The sequence below is a fragment of the Neofelis nebulosa genome, chromosome 10, assembly GCF_028018385.1.
Source record: "Neofelis nebulosa isolate mNeoNeb1 chromosome 10, mNeoNeb1.pri, whole genome shotgun sequence".
Taxonomy (NCBI): Eukaryota; Metazoa; Chordata; class Mammalia; order Carnivora; family Felidae; genus Neofelis; species Neofelis nebulosa.
Window position 1 is genome coordinate 14534887 of NC_080791.1, and position 19537 is coordinate 14554423.

Genomic DNA, 19537 nt, shown 5'->3' on the forward strand with positions numbered 1-19537 from the left:
CTACAGAAGCCACCGAACCGAACACACAAAGACAAGAGGAAGGAGATACCCCATGGTAGATGAGCAGCAAGAAATGTGGGCTGTTTCGACAGCCAAGGAGGGACTATGATTTGGGGACAAGCAGGAGGGACTGGTATCTCTCTTCTCCAGCAACTCAGCTGGTTAAAAATTCCCTCTTGCTGGCATGCATCCCTTGCTGCTTGAGTAACACACAACAGTCTGTTCCCAGCACCCATCTTTTTGGGTCCTGGCCTGATTACGATCTCGGGCAAAAGGGACGGCTGGAGCTCTAAGAGGAGCTTCCTGAGGCAAGCAGCACCCAGCTCACCCTGTCAAAGTTGGGATCGGCGTCCCCTAGCTTCATCCACTTGTGCTTGCAGATCTGCTCCATCGAGAGGCGTTTACTGGGGTCTAACACCAGCATGTGGCGGATCAGGTGCTCACACTCTGCAACAGACAAGAAGAGCTCAGTCTCTTGTTCAGTCCCTTGTTCAGTCTCAACAAGGGAGGTACCCATGCAGCCGAGGAGCTCGAGGCAAGGCAAGCAGATGGATTTTCCAGCTCCTTGCTTCCAATGTGTCTCTCTTGCTCCTCACCTCACCACTTACTCCACAAGGGACTGGGCAAAGGCAGGAAGAGGTGGAGGAAAGAGGCAGTGGGGTTAACACCTTCGTTAAAAGTCTGACCAGACAGTCTAGGGATAATCCATGAGTTTCATTTGTTTATATGATGTACAGCCCCACTTAACACAATTAATGAATAATGGAGTGTCCTCTAAAGAGATACAGTATCTTACGAAGTTCTCAAAGCATTTAGTTCTACCTTCCTATATATATTACTACGTGCATACTAATGCTTCTGGCGTGGTGTCCAGAGCGCTCTTCCAGCCTCAAAATCTAAATTTCCAGTGGTCCAAGGTGTCGGAGGAGAGGCACAGGACGCTCCCTACCCCACACAGAGACTCTGTTGCTTGCCTTACTTATCATCTTCTCGATGTTTACTTAAACACTCACAAGGGCACACAACTGGGCTCGGAACTACGGAGATTCAGATGAGTATTTTCTTGGATGGCTCATACTACATATTATGTTACAGAAAGTGCAATGGACTCACGATCAAGGAACCTATATTCTGATTTCAAAACCACCCTCTAAGTTTTGTCATCTGCGAGCTGGGGGTATTGAGGACGACGCGGGAGTAGTGCTTGTGTCGAAGACGGCGGCGATGATAAGAAGAGCAGTACTAACACACGGTCTCTGGAGCCTGGAACGACTCCTCTTCTCTCACCTCATCCCCACAGCAGTCCTAAGCAGGAAGGCACTATCGTCACTGCCGTTTTAGAGATGGTAAAACACAGGCACGGAGAAGTCAAGACACGTGGCCGAGATCACACAGTGAGTCAGATCCCAAAGCTGACAGTCCGATGCTTCGGCTGGCGCCCTTTAACCACGCGCCATGCTGCCTCTGGACTGCGCATGGCTGTGGACGGGACCCGAGCTCCTGAGCCATTCATTCAACATCCTCGTCCAGGCTACCATCATCTCTTGCTTAGACTCCTGCAAAAGTCTCCTAGCTGGTCTTTCCACTTCCACCCTTGCTCCCTGACAACTTGGTCTCCAGGGAGAAGCAAAGGGCCTGTGTCTAAGACATAAATCTGAGCTAGCACGACCTCGCCTACAACTTTCCAGTCTCTTCCCACAACCAGAGAATGAAGTCCAAAGTCCTGGACCCAGAGGCCACCGTCTCTGCCCCTGGCCTCACATTCTGCCACACTCCCTCTGCTCACGGAGCTCCAGCGGCACCGGCAATCTCTCTGGGCCGTGCCCGTGCTTAGCACACTCCCCACGGTAGCCTTTGCACTTGCTGCTTCCTTGGACCTTCACACCGCTGGCTCCTTGCCACTCAGGAGAGAACTTAAATGCCCCTTGCTCAGAGAGTTCTTCCCTGGCCACCAACTCAGTCGAAAGTGGGCCTCCGGTCACTCTAGCCCACCACACTAATTCCCTCCACACAAATGACTTCTTCGGAAACCATCTTATTTACTTCTTTGTTGTCCAGCTACCCCGACCACAGTGTAAGGCCCAGGTCTTTCTTAGCGATGTTTCCAGTATCAAACCCCCAAGAGCAGAGATGGTTTTCATACCTAAAAGGAGCTGAATCAATAGCTATGGAGTATATGAATATTTACGGAAATCCTAATCAAACAAGATTATGTTCGTGAAAATGCTTTTTAAAACTATAGTTCCGGGGAGGGAGGGTGAGGAGGTGGATGAAATAGAGGAAGGGGGATAAAAGGTACAAATTTCCAGTTATAAAATAAGTAGGAAGCAAAGAAGCAATATGCAGCATTGGGAGTATAGGTAATGATAGTGTTACAACTTTAGGGGCACCTGGCTGGCTCAGTCAGAAGAAGAGCGAGCGACTCTTAATCTTGGGGTTGGTAGTTCGAGCCCCATGCTGGGTGTGAAGATTACTTAAATAAATAAAAACTTCAAAAACGTAGCGTAGCAACTTCACAGGGTCACAGATGGTAGGCGGCTAGATTTCTTGTGGTCACTGGTAATGCACACAAATGCTGAATCACTATGTTGTACTCCTGAAACTGCTACGGTATTATATGTTAGTGACACTTCAATTACAAAAAAGATACTTTAAAAAAAAAAAAAAACACCTGTGAAATTCCCTGTAAGATATAGGTCTCAAAACTGTCTGTTTCCATTTCATTACAGCGGTCCCAAGGATAAAACTGGCCGGTGGTAAGAGCAAGGACAAATCGGTGCTGATTTTAAGACTTTCTGTATACAAGTCACTGTGCTTACCAACTTTATTTCATTGAATCTTCACAACAGTCCTAAATTAGCTTCTATTATTAGCCCCCTTTATAAAAGAGGAAACACGGGAACGTGCTCAACACTGCAGAGTAACGGCAGGGCTGGGACTAAACAGATATGCTCTCGACCACCCTTCATGTGGATATTAATTCTGTTTGATGTATTTTTCCGGAGTGAATTCAACTCTGCAGCCCCACAGTTTCTGCACCATTTGGCAAACACTGTTCTAAATCACCATCTTAAAAGGAATACAGAGAATAATTAAGACAATTTATTCCATTTTAAATTTACTCTAACTTTGAAAGAAAATACAAAAAGGAAGGTCCCTATATCAAAATGATTTTAGAGCAGGCACCAACTTGTTCTTGCCTTATAATTAAAAATATAGCCAAACGCAGCGTAGACCCTAAAACCTGTAGGTTTAGGAAAGAACCTAGGAAACAGAGTACACGCCATCCACATTACACTTGTATTAAAATTATGTTTCCAGGGGAGCCAGGCTATACCCCACAAGTGCAGCAATGGTACAGATTATAAATATCTTTGACACACACCTTTATGATCTGCTATCACCTGGGAGGGAAAACATGTTCTTAATTTAAAAAGTTACTACAAGTAAAGACCCCCAGGTAGTGGGGAGGCCTGTGCCGGATTCGAAAGTGGTGAAGTTATGGTTAGGGCCTCTAGATGGCACTCTTCTGTCTTCTTTCAGTTTCCACACAGTGTGTGGTGCATGAAAGGTGAGTCCTCTACCAGATGACCGAGTCAGAAAGACGTTCAGTTACAGGCTTGCTTTAAGACAGGATTTCCAAGGTAGTTTCCTTAAAAACAAAAGAAATCGACACCAATATAATCAGCCTTGCTTTGAAGATGTAGCTAGCTCATTTCGGGATCCTGAAAGCTGTACAATTCAGCCATCCTTCATCACTATTTGATTTCAGATGCCTTGGAAATTCCCCAGAAAAATGCGAACAAGAATTTATACACACAAAAATTGCACGTAATTTCGGTCTGTTCAAGGAGCCCCCAAATCATGCCACGGGTTTCTCTGAAGTCTACGGGTCCCAGGTTAAGGCTTCTTGGTGACAGTGAAAATACCTAAGAGACCAGAGTTTTTATCACGTGTGCCCTCCAGAATATCCAGCGTGCAAAGGAACAGAAATCTCACTTTCCATGTGTTGCACAGATGGTAAAACATGACAAAATGCAGAAAGCCAGATATTATCATCAACTCCTACTTCCTACACAGCTCGTGAAATTCAATTCAAGCTAGATTTGAACACACCATTCTACAGAAAATATGGACAGAGGGTGAAGACAAAGGCAATCAATGCCCCAAACCTACTTCCACAATAAACCACGGGACAGTCGATTCAAATGAGTGGAAAGAAGACAGGGCCTCAGATCAGAGGGCACACACATCAACTTTTCCAGCTGCCAAAGTGCTCTAGTTTAATGTTAAAAACGGCCCCATCCCTGGATCCCTCCCTTGGACAGGCAAGGAGACCGAAGCGAAGTGCTGGTGTGCGCCAGCCCAGTGAGGGGTCCCTGCAGCCGCCGGCTCAATCTGCCCCGTGCAGGACACCAACCCCGACCCCGACCCCGACCCCGACCCCGGCAGTGTGAATGGCCGTGGGCCCTGAACCTCGATCTGCCCACAGAATGCTAACAGGGATGCTCCGCTCAGGCCCTACCCTGCAGCACTGACGGGTGTTTGGATGACTCTCTGGAGAGAGAGCTGCTGGATGGGCTGGGTCCTCAAATGGGAATTAGTGGAGACTGCCAGCGCAATTCCACCGGAGAGGACCGGGTCTCGAACACCTTCCTTCTTTTTGAAACTTGATAATAAACAGTTTTCTCTAAGGGGTTGAAAGTATTTGGCCTGGGGAGTGGAGGGGTGGGGGCGCTAAAGTAAAGGATGAGGAAGGGGAATTAAAAACCAAGGTCAAATTCACCAAAGAGAGTTAAAGGGAATTTTGAGGCCAGGAGAAGAAATGAAAACTCAATTTCTGGACTCAAAGTCTGAGAACATGGCCCCTGAAGACAGGTGAAAGGCTACGGGGTTGATCTACCCTGGAGAAGAGAAGGTGTGTGTGCAGCAGCCAGGGGTGTACAGGGTGTCCCTCAAGTATGGGAAGGGCTTTTATAAAGAAAACAAAGTGGACTGACACCATGCTGCTCCAGGGGCCTGGATCGAGATAATCAGGAAGTAGCAAGTTCACTTTGGGACACATCTTTCTAATTGTGAGACTTGATCCAAACTCCTGGGCCAGGGTCTTAGGGATCTGAGAAGGGGGCCTCTCAGGGGAGCGAGAAGGGCCGTCAGGTGAGCAGGGCCACACGTGCAGTACGGCTGATGTTATATCCACCGTTCAGGTTAGTGTTCTGAGTAGGAGTTCGCTTGCAAAGTTAAGTCCAGAAGCAACCAGGTAGGATGAACTCCTCAGTCCCCCTCCAGGCCTGAAAACCATGTAACTGTGAAAAGGGAATGATCCGCGTCCTGTGAAATAGCATCATTATCACCAGACATGTTTAATCAGAGGCCGGCGCACCTGAGATGTCATCAGAAGGGCTCCCAGCATGATGCGAGGACAGAGCCAGGGTCTGCCTGAGCTGTGCGGCCGCAGCGCCTACCACACCCGACACGGAACACGCCCCCCAGAATGCCGACACGATACTGGACTACGAGACGCTAGACGAGCCGGCCACCGCTCCTTCAAACAACCTTCCTCATCGGATTCTGAGAAACCGCAACAGAACGGGCCTTCTCCACGCTTCACACCACAAAGAGCAGACAACTGTCATTTTGTAGCAGACTGAGATGTGGCAGTGTTTGGGGGCAAAAGCCTAGCTCAGACGGTTTCCAGGGCTTTCCCCTGCAGCTTTAGGGTCCTTTGTCTCACACAAAGTTGAGTTACGGGGTCCCTAACTCACTGATGTTCTCTGAGAATATAACCTGTGAATCAGACGGGCGCTCGAGTAGACATCTGCGTGCAGGCGGGGCCTCAGCATCGAGGTTCTGTTGCAATGAAATAAAACAACACCTAGCAGCTAAGTCTTCTCCATAAACCCTGTGGATGTGCCTGCAAGAATTAACACTGTATCTTTTGCACGTTAACAGGGTGAGGGTGAGAGAAAAGAGTCAAAACCACCATAGGGAGAGAGAGAATGCAAGATTGATAGACCAATTCCTTCAAAAATACGATTTAATAATAATTACTAACATTTACTGAGCACTTAGAGGCTAGGCAGAGTAAGAAACACTTGAAGTTAATTAAGCATTTAATTCACAAACGCCTATTACCATCATATCCATTTACAGATAAAGAAATTAAAAAGCACAGAAGTTAAGAAACTTGACCTGAATATAACAGGCAAAGCCAGGATACAAATTCTGGTCAGTCTTACTCCAAGGCCAGAGTTTGTAACCCATATAGCACCTAAAATAAATTGATGCTTGATGTTCTACCTAGTAGCTAGCATATCCTTAAAAAAAGCAAAGCAAATCAATTTTCCTTTTCTGATAATCAAATGCCATGTAATCACCACGGGTTCCATCATGATAGAGGCACCTACAAGCCAAGTTCATAAAACATTCATGGTCAGGAGGCTACAAACTAACTGGCAAACAACATCGAGGGAGAATGGCGAGTTGGATGGTGATGATTTCACTGCTCCAGCCAAGAGCGAACTCCGTGTACACACTCTTGTTGCTGGTGCTGATGGAGCCTGCTGGAAAGCCAGAAACAATAGGGTTCCTCAACCCAGGCGCCACAGACAAGGAGAAGGGGTGGGCAGGGATCTGCGGAACTGAATCATCAGAATCTTCAGGCCGATCCTACAGATGGAGGGAATGCCGACCATCGCCAAAGCCCTTCATGTGATGCCAAAGTATGGGACAGGGCAAGGCAATCACTTTCAGCTCTGAGGGCAGAGGAGTGGTCTGAAAGAAATTGAGTCATAGATTCTTTCTGACCACATAAAACTGCTTTGAGCCGGGGGAACAGAAGACATCTGTGTGCCAGGAGGCATGGGAAGAATGCAAGGAAGAAGCAATTACTCGGGAAATTCCTGTTTCTTCCAGGTGCTTGGAGGAAGGGGACACGAGAAGGCATCTCACGTGAGGACATTCTGGTCGAGACCAGGTGTGTTCAAAGGTAATTCCAAAGCACTCAGCCCGAGAGTTCTTTATCTTCAATAATTGTAACAAACTTCTTAATAAAATGTTTAATTCCCCAGCACAATTCCAATTGCAAAGAGGGCTCTATTTTTCTCAAATCTCAAAATCTGGAACGGAAACACAAATAAATTGGCTACTAAAGTCTCTAAGACGTCTGCTGCCTGGAAAATGAATAACCTTGTAATTTTTTTTTTTTTTTTTAATTAAATGGCACGGAAGTCTTAACGCTTTTTGGAAGAAGGACACTATGTCATATACTGTCAGATTCTGTTAGCCATTTGCCTTGCCTAGCTTGGGTACCAGTCTGGGGGAGAAAAGATACTATGATAGCAGACAAATTGGACAAGACAGATGAATGGTCCACAAGGACAGTCTCTGGATGGAGCCATATGGCTTTGACCAGAGTCCTTACTGTACATATTCTGGACTGACACATGTTTGTGCCTCACAAGCTCCTCTTTAATGCTATCTGCCTTTCCCCAAAAGGAAAAGCATGCACAAAACATACTGTTCTTCATAATGAAAAGAAAAGAGAGTCTGTCATCATGTCCTAGTCCTGTCTTAATCACAGCGAAAATAGTGTGTCTGTCTTATAACATTATGAGCCTATAGAAATAATTAAAAAGTAAATCAAAAAGAAATCAGAGGCGTTTTTGCCAAGACATCTTCTTTTGGTTAAGAAGCTGGCCTGAGTTAGGGACCCTCGCTCTGCCCAAAGACAAAGACCTAGAAGTGACATTTTTTAAATACACCCAAGGAAACCCTGTCCTTGTCAGCTGTCAGCTAAGGTCAAACCTACTTTATATGGTGACTATTTTAAAATCTAAACACAGTAGACAAATGGTCTTGAAATAAGACATTTATTTCTATGTGTAAATACACTGAATATGCTACCCTATAGATGCATTCAGAGACTGCATAAATGTTAAACACAGTCATGCAAAACCCATGTTTTTGGTGTTGTTGCCGTGAAATTTTGTTATACTGCCTATTGCTGGAACAATGGTGCTGTAGGGATCGGAAGGCTTTTTATTCCACAAATTCAACTGTGAAACATTACCGTCACAACAGAAATATATAAACATCCCCAACCTGAAAATTAGTTAAGGGGGTTTATTTAAAGAAATAGGCAATACCACAGTTTTACATAACCAAAGAAAATACATGTTCTTGAAATTAACTGTAATGGAACCCAATCTACAACAGTGTTGGCTGTAATTAGATGACTCATAAAAAACAAGCATTGAGATCAGCTCCTCTTGTGTTAGAATGGCATTGAGGAAAAAAAAATGTCTTGTTTTGAAATCATTTGCTTTCCATTCTTTTGGGGAAAGAAAACTGGGAGTCCCAGGACTGAAGTATTCAGTAAAATTCCTAGGAGAACAGTCCAACAGTATGAGGTCAGACAAGAAAATGGAGAGTGCCGGATCTGAATACAGATCCCAGCACCACCAGTTTCTGCAAATTGTTATCAGAATGTTCTGGAATAAATGTTAAGTTCCTTATAACTAAACCCTGTGAGACACGTTCTGTGGCTGAACACAGAGGCCCAAGGAAGGTAGCCTGGCACAAGTGAGCAAACAGAGATGGGGCGGGTCAGAAAATCTTCTTGGAGGGAATGAATAAGCTTAGGAGGAGAAACTTTTCTCTTTGGTTTCAGCAGTTTTTCCAGACTGATGGGAAAACAAGTGGGTGGCCCATGTATCTCCATTTATTAGAAAACCACCACCTCTTTCTTGAACTTTCCCTTGGTGCTACTTTTCCTAGGTGGCTGGGATGCTGCAGAATGAAGCTTCAGAGATCAGGGGGTTTTGGCTTACAGGCTGGAGAGGCCGACAATCATCTCCGGCCCCGACCTGGGAGACACCCCGCCGGCTAGAGGGTCTCACTAGAGGCTGTCCTGTTTGAGGTTCACGGTAAAAAAGTTTTTGTTGCTTGTACTGTCATAGCATTATTCAAAGAGGTTTTTGAGTACTAATGTCAATGCTTAGAGAAGAACAAAATTCTGCCTTAGTTTTACTCCAGAGTTCAATGTAGAGTACATGATACTCTTTTTTCAATACATAATCCAGATGTACATGGACAAAGGTATCCGTCCCAGGACTCTCTTGACACCTGGAATAACTCGGCAGATGCGTACTTCTTGGGAATTCAAATACCATCAAAGACAGTCAGGTGGTTTCCGAAGCCAGACTGCAAGTGTTCAAATCTCGGCTCTGCCGCTTACCAGCTGTGTGATTTGGGGTACGTTACTCAACCTTACCATGCTTCAATTTTCCTGCTTATCAAATGACAGTAGTCAGCCTACTTCACGGGGGTAGTTCTGAACATAAAACGAGTTAATGCAACAGCGCCTGGTCCAAAGAAAGCGTTCAATGAATGTTAGGTATTACCTAAACCTCTGGAGTCCTTCCACTTAGAACTTCCTCCCTTTCTCTACTTTCCTCCAAGGGGTTGACATAAGCTCGGAGACGGTTTGCTTGAAAGTGAGAATAATAAGTAAGGCAGCACCAGTCTTTACCCATGGTTTCCCATTATGATAGGTAAAATTAGGGGACGCCTGCTTAACTCTGGAGTAGATCCAGCCTCCTCCCTGACACCATTTGTGATTTCTGCTTTCACGAACACGAAAGCGCCACACGGATTTTCTCACCGGCAGTGGAGTATACCCTAAAATGTATGAGAGCCGCCTTGAGGATGCTGAGCCCCTTCGGATATGGAGACTGGCGGGTGAGTGACTTGAATCTCCTGGCCCGGTCCCTCTAAGCAAAGTGCTTTTAGCCAAGCACGATGCTGTGCGGATGTTGATGAGGGAGCCAATCAGGGCAGAGCTGCTGCGTTGAAGTGCAAGCTTTTTGGCAGGGGCTGTACAATACAGTCTCCATCAGAAGCATTATGTAAGCCTGGGTCTTGCGTTCCCAGTGATGAAGTGCTTATGCAGTATTACAATTAATTACGGCACAATGAAGTCTAATCAATAAGGACTCAAAAATATTGTCCACAAGAGATCTCTCTGCGCTTGCTGTCACGGCAGGTTTTCCACTGCAAATTAATTTTCCTTCAGTTAAATAAATGACTGATCTTACAATATGTGCTAGCAGGTAGCATGACTGGTGAATAAGACAAACTAGGCTTTAGGAAGTAGGCCTCTGATGGTTTAAAAAAATATACTGGCACTTAATGAGTTTGGTGCTCGAGATATTTAAGTTGCTGGCTTTCCCTCAGTTGGGAGGGAGTGTCAGAGAAGCTGCCAACACATGTGGCCAGGCAACGGCTCATCTTCTGCGACAGCTCGAGAAGCCGCAAGTTTCAACTTTTAATCCTTCCATAGTTTCGGCTCAAGGTTTTTCCCTGACCACTCTCCAGGAAGCTCTGAAAACTTTAATCCAAAAACACTGGTCTAGACTAACCTTATTTCACTTGAGACATAGGAAGCCAACCCTGTAATAGATCAAAACATTTTTAAAAGTAGAAGTCGCTTGCCTTGGTCATTCACGTAATAACCTATGTAACAAAAGCGCGTGAGACCAGTGAATGATTTGGATCATCAGTGAATTACCTATCTGTTTAATAATAAAACCCAAGAGTCTGCTGTAAGATTCTACTGGTAAGTGGTGATCATTCGGTTTTTCACTAGGAAATATTTACTGAATGTGTATACACTACTGGGTGCTGACAGGTTTTATGGGAGATGATGACGTGTGGAACACCGTTCTGATAGAAAGAAGCTTATTATATTCTAGGGGAGAGGGGAAAAGGACACACATATAATTGTAAAACGAGGTGGTACAAAATTGTTCAGCCTCAAATAAACCCTCTTTTAAATTTATACGGCTATGCTCCAACTTGGAAGCACGTCTTCAGTGGATCTTGGGATGACCACGGAAGGAAGCCTGTATCCAACATATGAGACCAGGCATAGAAATATCCACTAATTGTGAGGACACTTCATTCCACACATTACTGACAATAAAGAGACGCTTAGAATTCCTGAACTAACTGTGTCCATCTGTAGAGCATGGACACCACACAGCTGCAGATATTCTGGAATTCGACTTAGCTAGAAGAAGCTAGATGGTGCGGCCTTACCCACTTGGCCTCCCGAGTGCTAATTTAGAAACCAATCGCGGCTCTGCCGGAGCGTCCAAATCCTTCAGGCAGAAAAGTGGATCAACTCAGCTCAAGCCTATGACAACAGCCTGAGAAAAGAAAGGATCTGGCTCTTTAGGGCCTTCCTCGACCACGGTATCTTCTGTGGCATGGTAAGAGCCAAGCTGACAGGCTGGAAAGTAGCTGGCTCCAGCCTTAGACAAAGAGTTAACTCCGGCTCTGTGGTGAGGTGTCCCTGCACCCAGAACCTAGGGGTGTAAGCAGAAACGGGGCTCGGGAACAGACGCTGGGCTTCCTTCAGGTGATCTTGAAATTTTACGGCACTATCGTGTCTGAGCTACGAAAAGACTAAACGGCCTATGAGTTCATTTTCTCCTATGCCTTGTCCTTTTGACAGCGTTGTCTGCTGGGCCGTGGGATTCAGGCCCATGCTATTAGGCAAGGCCAAGCACATGTAGGTCCCTGAGGGCAGGAGAGCTCATCCTGGTAACACAGCAATTGTCTCCTCATTTCCTAGGCTGGGTTGTTTTTCGTTTTCTGTATTTAATTGTATGAAAATGTTTACTCCTACTTAGGGAATTACTTGTTCAGAATTAAAAAGTGGCCACCTTTAGGATAATAATATTGACATTCTCTGAGCCTTTACACATTCATGTTAACCTATATTACAAATATTAGTTCTTTCTAAGTCGTTAAAATACTCTACAGTTTATTTCTAAGCACCAATAGACAATGTGGTTGACAGCATGGTCAGTTTTACCAGCTCCACTATCCGAAGCCAGCTCCGGTGAGGCTGGAGTAAAAATCTTCTGCTCTGACGCAAAGGAGTGGGGGTAGAGGGCAGAGAGAATCCAAGCTGCTCGCAGGAAATACTGGGGACATTGGAAGAGCAGAGGAAGCGGTTTGTTTACCTTGCCCTTTCTTTGCAACAGTGTGGCGCGGTCAAACAAATACCGAATACAGGACCAAGTTAGTCATTTACTACCTGTGTGACTCCAGGCAAGTCAAGCCCCGCCTTCAAACCTCACTGGCAAAATGCTAAAATAGTATGTATCAATACCAATTCCAGAGCAAAGTTATATAGCCCAAATCAGATCAAGTATAAGAAATATTTTGTAAACTCAAAAGCCCTAAAGAAATGTAAATCACTATTACTGCTATTATTATTATTTGAATACAAGTGTACATGCTGGAGGAGTTGTGATAGTTAGCATTTTAACGAACCTAGGTAGGCATCCATTCATTTAACAAATATTTACTGAGTGCCTACTAGGACCCAGGCATTGTCCTAAGCCTTAGGAATACAGCAGTGAACAAAATTTTATTGCAGTCAAGAGACAGTGGGGATAGGGACACAATGAACAAGTGAGGTCAGGCAGTGGTCCTTGCCGTGTAAAAAAAAAAAAATGAAGCAGAGGGGCGCCTGGGTGGCTCAGTCGGTTGGGCGTCCGACTTCGGCTCAGGTCGTGATCTCACGGTCCGTGCGTTCGAGCCCCGTGTCGGGCTCTGTGCTGAGAGCGCGGAGCCTGGAGCCTGCTTTGGATTCTGTGTCTCCCTCTCTCTCTGCCCCTCTCCCACGCACGCTCTGTCTCTATCAAAAAATGAATTTAAAAAAAAAAAATGAAGAAGAGTTCTGGAAAGAGAATGATGAGGGGTAGTCAAAAAGCACCTCTCAGAGGGGACTTTTAAGCAGAACCCTCATGTGAAATGAGGAAGCAAGCCTGTGTGAATATTTGAAGGAACGGGGATGTTCATGCTTGGCGAGTGTGACAAACAGCAAGGATGCCTCAGTGACTGGCACTCAGAACCCATGGTGACCAGTAGCAGGAAATAAGATTAAAGAGGAGGGCCAATCACGGCTGTACCTCGTTGGCCATCATGATAATGGCTTTTTGAACTTTATTCTAAGTGCAAATGCAGGCCAGGGGAGGATTTTAAACAGGACTCTATTTACTATTTCCTATTTACTAAGTCCTGTTACATGCCAGATACTATGGGAGGATGTAGACAACTGTGAAAAAAACACACTTCATCTTTATTTTCTCTAAGCTTGGTCTGCTGTGGAAGATGTGCAATGAAAGAAGTAATTACAATAAAGTTTAGTAAGTCCCATGATAAAAGAAAAAAAAAAAAAGCCCAGATCCGAAGACTGGTAGAAATTACCTCATTTCTTTTTCTAGCACATCTAATTTCTTATTCTAGAACAGAGGAGTGGGTGGAGTAGGGCTAGGGGAGGAGGAACCATTCTGGGCAGAGGGAACTGTTCTAAAGCACATCATTTGTCCTGGGAACTAGAAGGAAGTCGGGCTGATTAGGTATAGAAAGGAAGTTGGGGTCGAAAAGACAGGCAGGCACTGGGTCATAAGGTATTTCTAGGCCACTATTTTTCAAATAGCAGTCACGAGATCAATCTAGGAAGTTATAATCGGCATTTTTTAATGTAAAATATACTGGGGTGTACTGCACATCATAGTAAGGGCATGTGTTGTTTTTTTTTTTTAAAAAAAAAAAAAACAACCTCTGTTCAGTAGTATGGATATCTGTGTGTTCCAGGTCAGAGTATAACACATTATTTACTAAGGTCATGGTCAAAGTGTTTGAAAGTCAATGCTCGTGCCACATTAACCAGTGAACTTTAGCCTAGAGGCAAGCCACTGGAAAGTTTAAGCTGGAAAATGGATTGATCAGACTTGTGTACGTGTATATGTTCACTGCTTGTTTCTATACATGTGCTCCTGTAGCAGTGTGGAGAATGGATTAGGGAGGGGCAAGACTGGAGCCAGAAATCCATTTAGTTGGCTATTTTTTAAAAAATTTTTTTTTAATGTTTATTTATTTTTGAGACAGAGAGAGACAGAGCATGAACAGGGGAGGGTCAGAGAGAGAGGGAGACACAGAATCTGAAACAGGCTCCGGGGTCCGAGCTGTCAGCACAGAGTCCGACGCGGGGCTCGAACTCACGGACTGCGAGATCACGACCTGGGCTGAAGTCGGACGCTCAACCGACTGAGCCACCCAGGCGCCCCTAGTTGGCTATTTTTTAATCTAGGCAAGAGCCACTGCAGAAGATAGGTATGGAGGGTTGAATGGACAGGATCTAGTAACTGATCAGCTGTGGCAATGGTGAGAGAGGAGGGGGAATGAGGCTGGTTCCTGCCTTCTTCAGATGGTGATGCCATTCACTGAGATAGGGAACGAGGGATAGGGAGGGGGAGACTTAAGGTCGGTTTTGAAAATGTTTCTATTGATGTGAATTCAAGACATAAAAGTGAAGTTGATCAGTGGCTACAGGCTGGTTGGGTCACCCTTCGTCCCAAAGGAGAGGTCTGGGCCAGAGAGTTCATGGAACATTAACTGGGGACTGAGAGTCATGGTCATCACCGAAGCCATGGCGGTAAATAAGATGGCTCAGAATGATGGTGGAAAAGAAGAAAGCCTGAAAGGATGAACAGAGAAAGAGAAAACTGGGGGAGATGACAAAGAAGGTGCATCCAGAGAGACGGGAGGAACACTGGAGGGCATGGCATCCGAGAAGCAGGGAGAAAAAAGTGTTTGACAAAGTAAGGAGTGACTCACCTATAAGAAAATACACAACCTGATTTAAAAATGGGCAAAACACTTGGGCAGACAAGTCACCAAAGAAGACAGGCTGATGGCAGACACCCATATGAAAAGGTGCTCCTCATCATACATCACGAGGGAATTGCAAATGAAAATAATGAGAAACTACTACTCATCTATCTATGAGCCTGTCAAAACCTCAACCCTGACAACACAAACTGCTGGGGGGATGTACAGCAACAGGAACTCTCGCTCATTGCTGGGAGGAAGGCAGAAGGGCGCAGCCGCCTTAACAGACAGTTTGGCGGTTTCTTACAAAACCAAACATATTCTTCCATTTTATCCACAATCACACCTCCTCGTATTTGCCCAAAGGGTTGAAAACTTGTGTCCACACCAAAACCTGCCCAAGATGTCTAGAGCAGCTTTATTCACAACTGCCCAAACTTGGAAGCGACCAAGTCGTCCACTGGATAAACAGATAAACTGGGGTATAGCCACACGATGGAATGTTATTCGGCATTAAAAAGAAATGAGCGATCGGGCCATTGAAAGAGAGGAACCTTACATACATAGTACTGGGGATTCCAACTACTATGCATGACATTCTAGAAAAGGCTCAAGTTAACGATGGAGACAGTAAAATGATCAGTGGCTACCAGAGGTTGGGGGGAGGGGTAAACAGGCACCGAGGAGCTTTAGGGCAGTGGAACTGCTCTGTATGACAGCACAACGGTAGATACACGTCACCACGTATTTGTCCCAATTTACAGGACGTAAACCAAGGGTGAGCCCTAATGTAAACTATGGATTTGGGAGGATCATCTGGTGTAGTGTCAATGTAGGCTGATGGACTGTAACAGATACTCTTCTCTGGTGTAGATGCTGAAGGTGGGGAAGGCCGTGAGTGTGAGGGGACGAGGGTAGATGGCAACTGGCTACGCTTTGTGTTCACTTCTGCTGTGAACCTAATACTATGCGAACATAATACAGTTTACGTGTACAGAAGAAAGAAAGTGAGGAGGGGTTAAGTGCTAACTACTGCTGGCCAGTCATTAAGACAAAGACGGAGGACATCCAGTGGATGACGGCATGATCACTGGTGGCCGGCCAGAGCCGTCCACTGGACCTCGTCCCTGATTCCTTTTATAGTAAAATTGGGAATGGCTGTGTCCATTTCTTCTTGCTATTTCCCTCCCACTCCTTTTCTGTTGTAGCCACATGAATTCAGTTCTTGCTCCTGGCCCTCCGCCAACACTGTATGTCGAGGTCATCGATTAAGCTCCGCGTTCCTAAATCCAATGAGCTCTCACTCATCTGTTCTGACCTGTCAGCAGCACCCCACACAATTCTTCACTCTCTCCTCCCTGAAACATTTCCTCACTTCTTTTCCAGGACCGCGGACCCTCTGGCTTGCCTCCACTAGCGATCCCTGTGCCAATCCTTCGTCTTCCTGATCTCTGTTAGTGCGTTCCAGAGATCAATCCCTGGGCCTCTTCCCTACAATCACTGCCTATAAAGCGATCTCATCTCTAGCTCTGAATGTTATCTCTACACTGATGGTTCCCAAATGGACATCCCTAGCCCGTGACTCTCAACTAACCTGCAGCCTTATATCCCAACAGCTTACACAGTATCTCAGCCTAGGTGGGTAACAGGCATCTCAAAAGACCTCCTCTAAAACATTTCTCCAAACAGTAAGTATTCTTCCCTAGCCATCCTCACCTCTGTTGGCAGGAAATCCATCCTTGGCAGCTGCTCAAGCCAAAACCCCTGGAGTTACCTTTAATTATTCTTTCCCTCACGTCAAATCCGACACAAGTGTTGTTGGAACTGGACTTGCCTAGGTTCAAATTCTAGTCCAACCCCTTCGCAGCTGGGTTATCTTTGCAAAACTGCTAAACGTGTCCTGGCTTCCGTTTTATCACTTGTAAAATGGAGGTGATAGTCTTACGCATCTCGTTGGTATAATAACGAAATGAGTCAATGTTTGTAAAATGCTCTGGCTGGTGCCTGCCACAATATGCACTATCTCCTGAATCTGACCGCTTCTTACCATCTCCACCTCCACACCCTGTCTGGGAACTAGCCGCCAGTGTCTCTCATTTGGATTATTGCAAAAGTCTCCCGCCTTCAGCCCCTAAGCCTTTTAACCAGGCAGAGCGGTCAAAGTGATTTTCTTAAAACAATATCACACTCAAAAGCTTTTGACATTTTTTTGTGTTTGAAAATTTTGATAATCAAAGTTAGGAAAAACACAAGTCAGATCAGATCAGATCAGTCCGCTGTTAAAACGCTTTGATTCTCTGCATTTCACTCTAAGTAAAAACTCAGGTCTTTGCACTAAGTGACTGGGCCCTCAAAGTAAGCTCCCCTTGCCTCTCTGATCTCATCTCTCTCTTGTCCCTGTCACTCCTTCCAAGCACAGACCCCCCGCCCCTCTCCGCTCCATAAACACCAGCATGCTCCCTCCGGGCGGCCTCTGCACCAGCGGCCTCCGGGCTGCTCCCCCAGCTTGGAAAGCTCAACTTCAGACCGCAGAGCTCACTCCCTCACCTTCTTTAAGTCTGTGCTGAAATGTCACTTTCTCAGTGACGGGCCCCCTGGGTGTACCTTTTCAAATAACCTCCCCTCCCCACCAGCCCTGAGCCTTCTCTATTTTCCTTTTCTCACAGCACTTCTCATTATCACACAGAATATTAGGCCATTAATTCTAAGGAGACTTAAAGTGAAATCTAGAAAAAGTTTCCTGTTTATTCAAAAATGCAATTCCCATGTGCTTCTACTGCATCACCAACCACGGGCCATCCACTCTGTATGCTGTTGCTTATAGTGAAAACATGACGAAGTAAAACGAACTAGGTTGTTGACTGCACTGTTTCTAAACTGTTCTCATGTGCATATAAATGGTGATAAAACACTGCACATTCTGGGTGTGTGGTGTCTGTTTTCAAAGTGTTACATCTTTCCAAAAACTACTTACCCTACTGCCCACTCATTTAAAAAATACTTTTTTATTTGAGTCTGGTGGGTAACTGTCACGCGAGTAGGAAATGCAGCCGCAGCAAGGCCGAAACGAAAAGCCTGCTCTATCCTTGTCCCTTACTGTCACATCTCTATGGGGCCCCAGGAAATGGAAATATCCCAAAAAAGGGTGGGAGAGGGGGAGAAAAGGACAGGGGTGAAACAGGAGTATTTACTGCCTCGCAACTATGTGATGGGCCCACTGACTCTTTCCGTAAGTCACTTAACTTAGTCTTCGTAGTAACGTCCTCACGAACCTGCCAGCCACGTACAGATGAGGAAACCAAAACTCAGACGGATTTAGCAATCGGCCACACAACACTAGCAGCTACATGCGGAGCCCGGAGCCAAACTCAGGCCAACTCGGCAGGGCCCTCTGATGCCACAGTCTATACACTGTGTTGTTAGAGAACCTCGCTTCTGGAGACGCCAGTTCAGCCAACTGGAGCGAAGAAAGGTTGCCGGACGGGCCATGTGTAGTCTATCCCTCAATTCCTGCGTAACTCAGCACGTGTAACTTTCCGTGAACCCAGTCACTGCTGTGTGCTGCTCACTCCCTTACCTGTGGACATAAAAAATGGGATGCGGAACTTTCCACTCAACACCCGGGCCCGCAGATTCTGCAGTGTGCTCCCATCAAACGGCAGGGCACCGCACACAAGCACATACAGGACGACTCCAAGGCTCTGCATCCCAAACAGAGAGGACACACAGTTAATCGCATCAGAGGAGACGGAAGAGGCCATTACGGCACGCGTGTGAGGATGACGGCGAGTCGTGCACCAGATGATGGAGCCACCTTTTCCCCCCGTCTGTGTGAGAAATAATACGGGCATTGGCCAGGCCAATCATCTTCAGGATAGCTAATGGTCTTCCTCGCTTCCAGACATTAATTTGGGGTAACACAACGAGAATTTCTCTCGGTACTCAACCTCTGGGGAGCAGGCAAGTGGCACCAACAGAGAAAATGTCTGTTCCTAGCGAGGGCACCCATCCGAGCTTCTCTTGGGCTTTTTTTTTTGCAGATGCAAAAGGCAGAGCTTTTTTCTGTGGCTGGGTCCACCACACAAGAGCTGGAGGAAAGACTCTGCACCAAGAACCGGGAATTCAAAGAATACGGGTCAAGATCTCAATTCACATGTGGCATTAGGGGTCACCCGGGGGGAAGACAGCTGTTAGCAAGCGAGGGTGAGGACCACCATGGGGTCTAAGAGAAGACAGTACATACCCAGATGTCCACTTTGGGACCATCATATTCCTTTCCTTCAAAGAGTTCGGGCGCGGCATAGGGAGGGCTTCCACACCAGGTCTTCAGCAGCTGCCCGGGAGTGAACAGGTTACTGAAGCCGAAATCTGCAAAGACAAATAGCTCATGTTATCTCAGCCCTGAACATACCAGCTTCTAGTCACTGAATAAAGGCTCTGGATCATGAAATTTGAGAATCAAATGTGAAAAGAGGATCCTGAGAGGGGCGCCTGCGTGGCTCAGTCTGTTAAGCATCTGACTCCAGCTCAGGTCATGATCTCACAACGCGTGGGTTCGAGCCCCACGTCGGGGTCTGTGCTGACAGCTCGGAGCCTGGAACCTGCTTCGGATTCCGTGTCTCCCTCTCTCTCTGCCCCTCCTCTGCTCATGCTCTCTCTCTCTCTTTCTCAAAATAAACACACATTAAATTAAAAAAAAAAAAAATTTTTTTTAAAGAAAAGAGGACTCTTAGAAATTACACAACCATGTGTTAACTAACTTGGATTTAAATTAAAAAAATAATAAAATAGAAAAGAAATTATACAACCAGTCACTTGAACTTAACACGAATCACAGTGAAAGGGA

The 19537-nt window shown here is 45.8% G+C and overlaps 1 protein-coding gene across 6 annotated transcripts in view; it reads right to left on the minus strand.

Annotated features, from left to right (window-relative positions):
- SIK3 (SIK family kinase 3) overlaps positions 1-19537 on the minus strand; it is a 246620-nt gene that overhangs the window by 32420 nt on the left and 194663 nt on the right. For 5 of the 6 annotated variants that reach the window (XM_058686820.1, XM_058686821.1, XM_058686819.1 and 2 more), the window contains exons 5-7: positions 18935-19059; positions 18269-18392; positions 329-447 (exon numbers count right to left, since the gene is read on the minus strand). In XM_058686820.1, coding sequence (XP_058542803.1) covers positions 329-447; positions 18269-18392; positions 18935-19059 — 368 coding nt within the window. Of the gene's footprint in view, positions 1-328; positions 448-2810; positions 3653-18268; positions 18393-18934; positions 19060-19537 lie in introns of those variants that run through there. The other variant, XM_058686824.1, reaches the window with a different exon arrangement.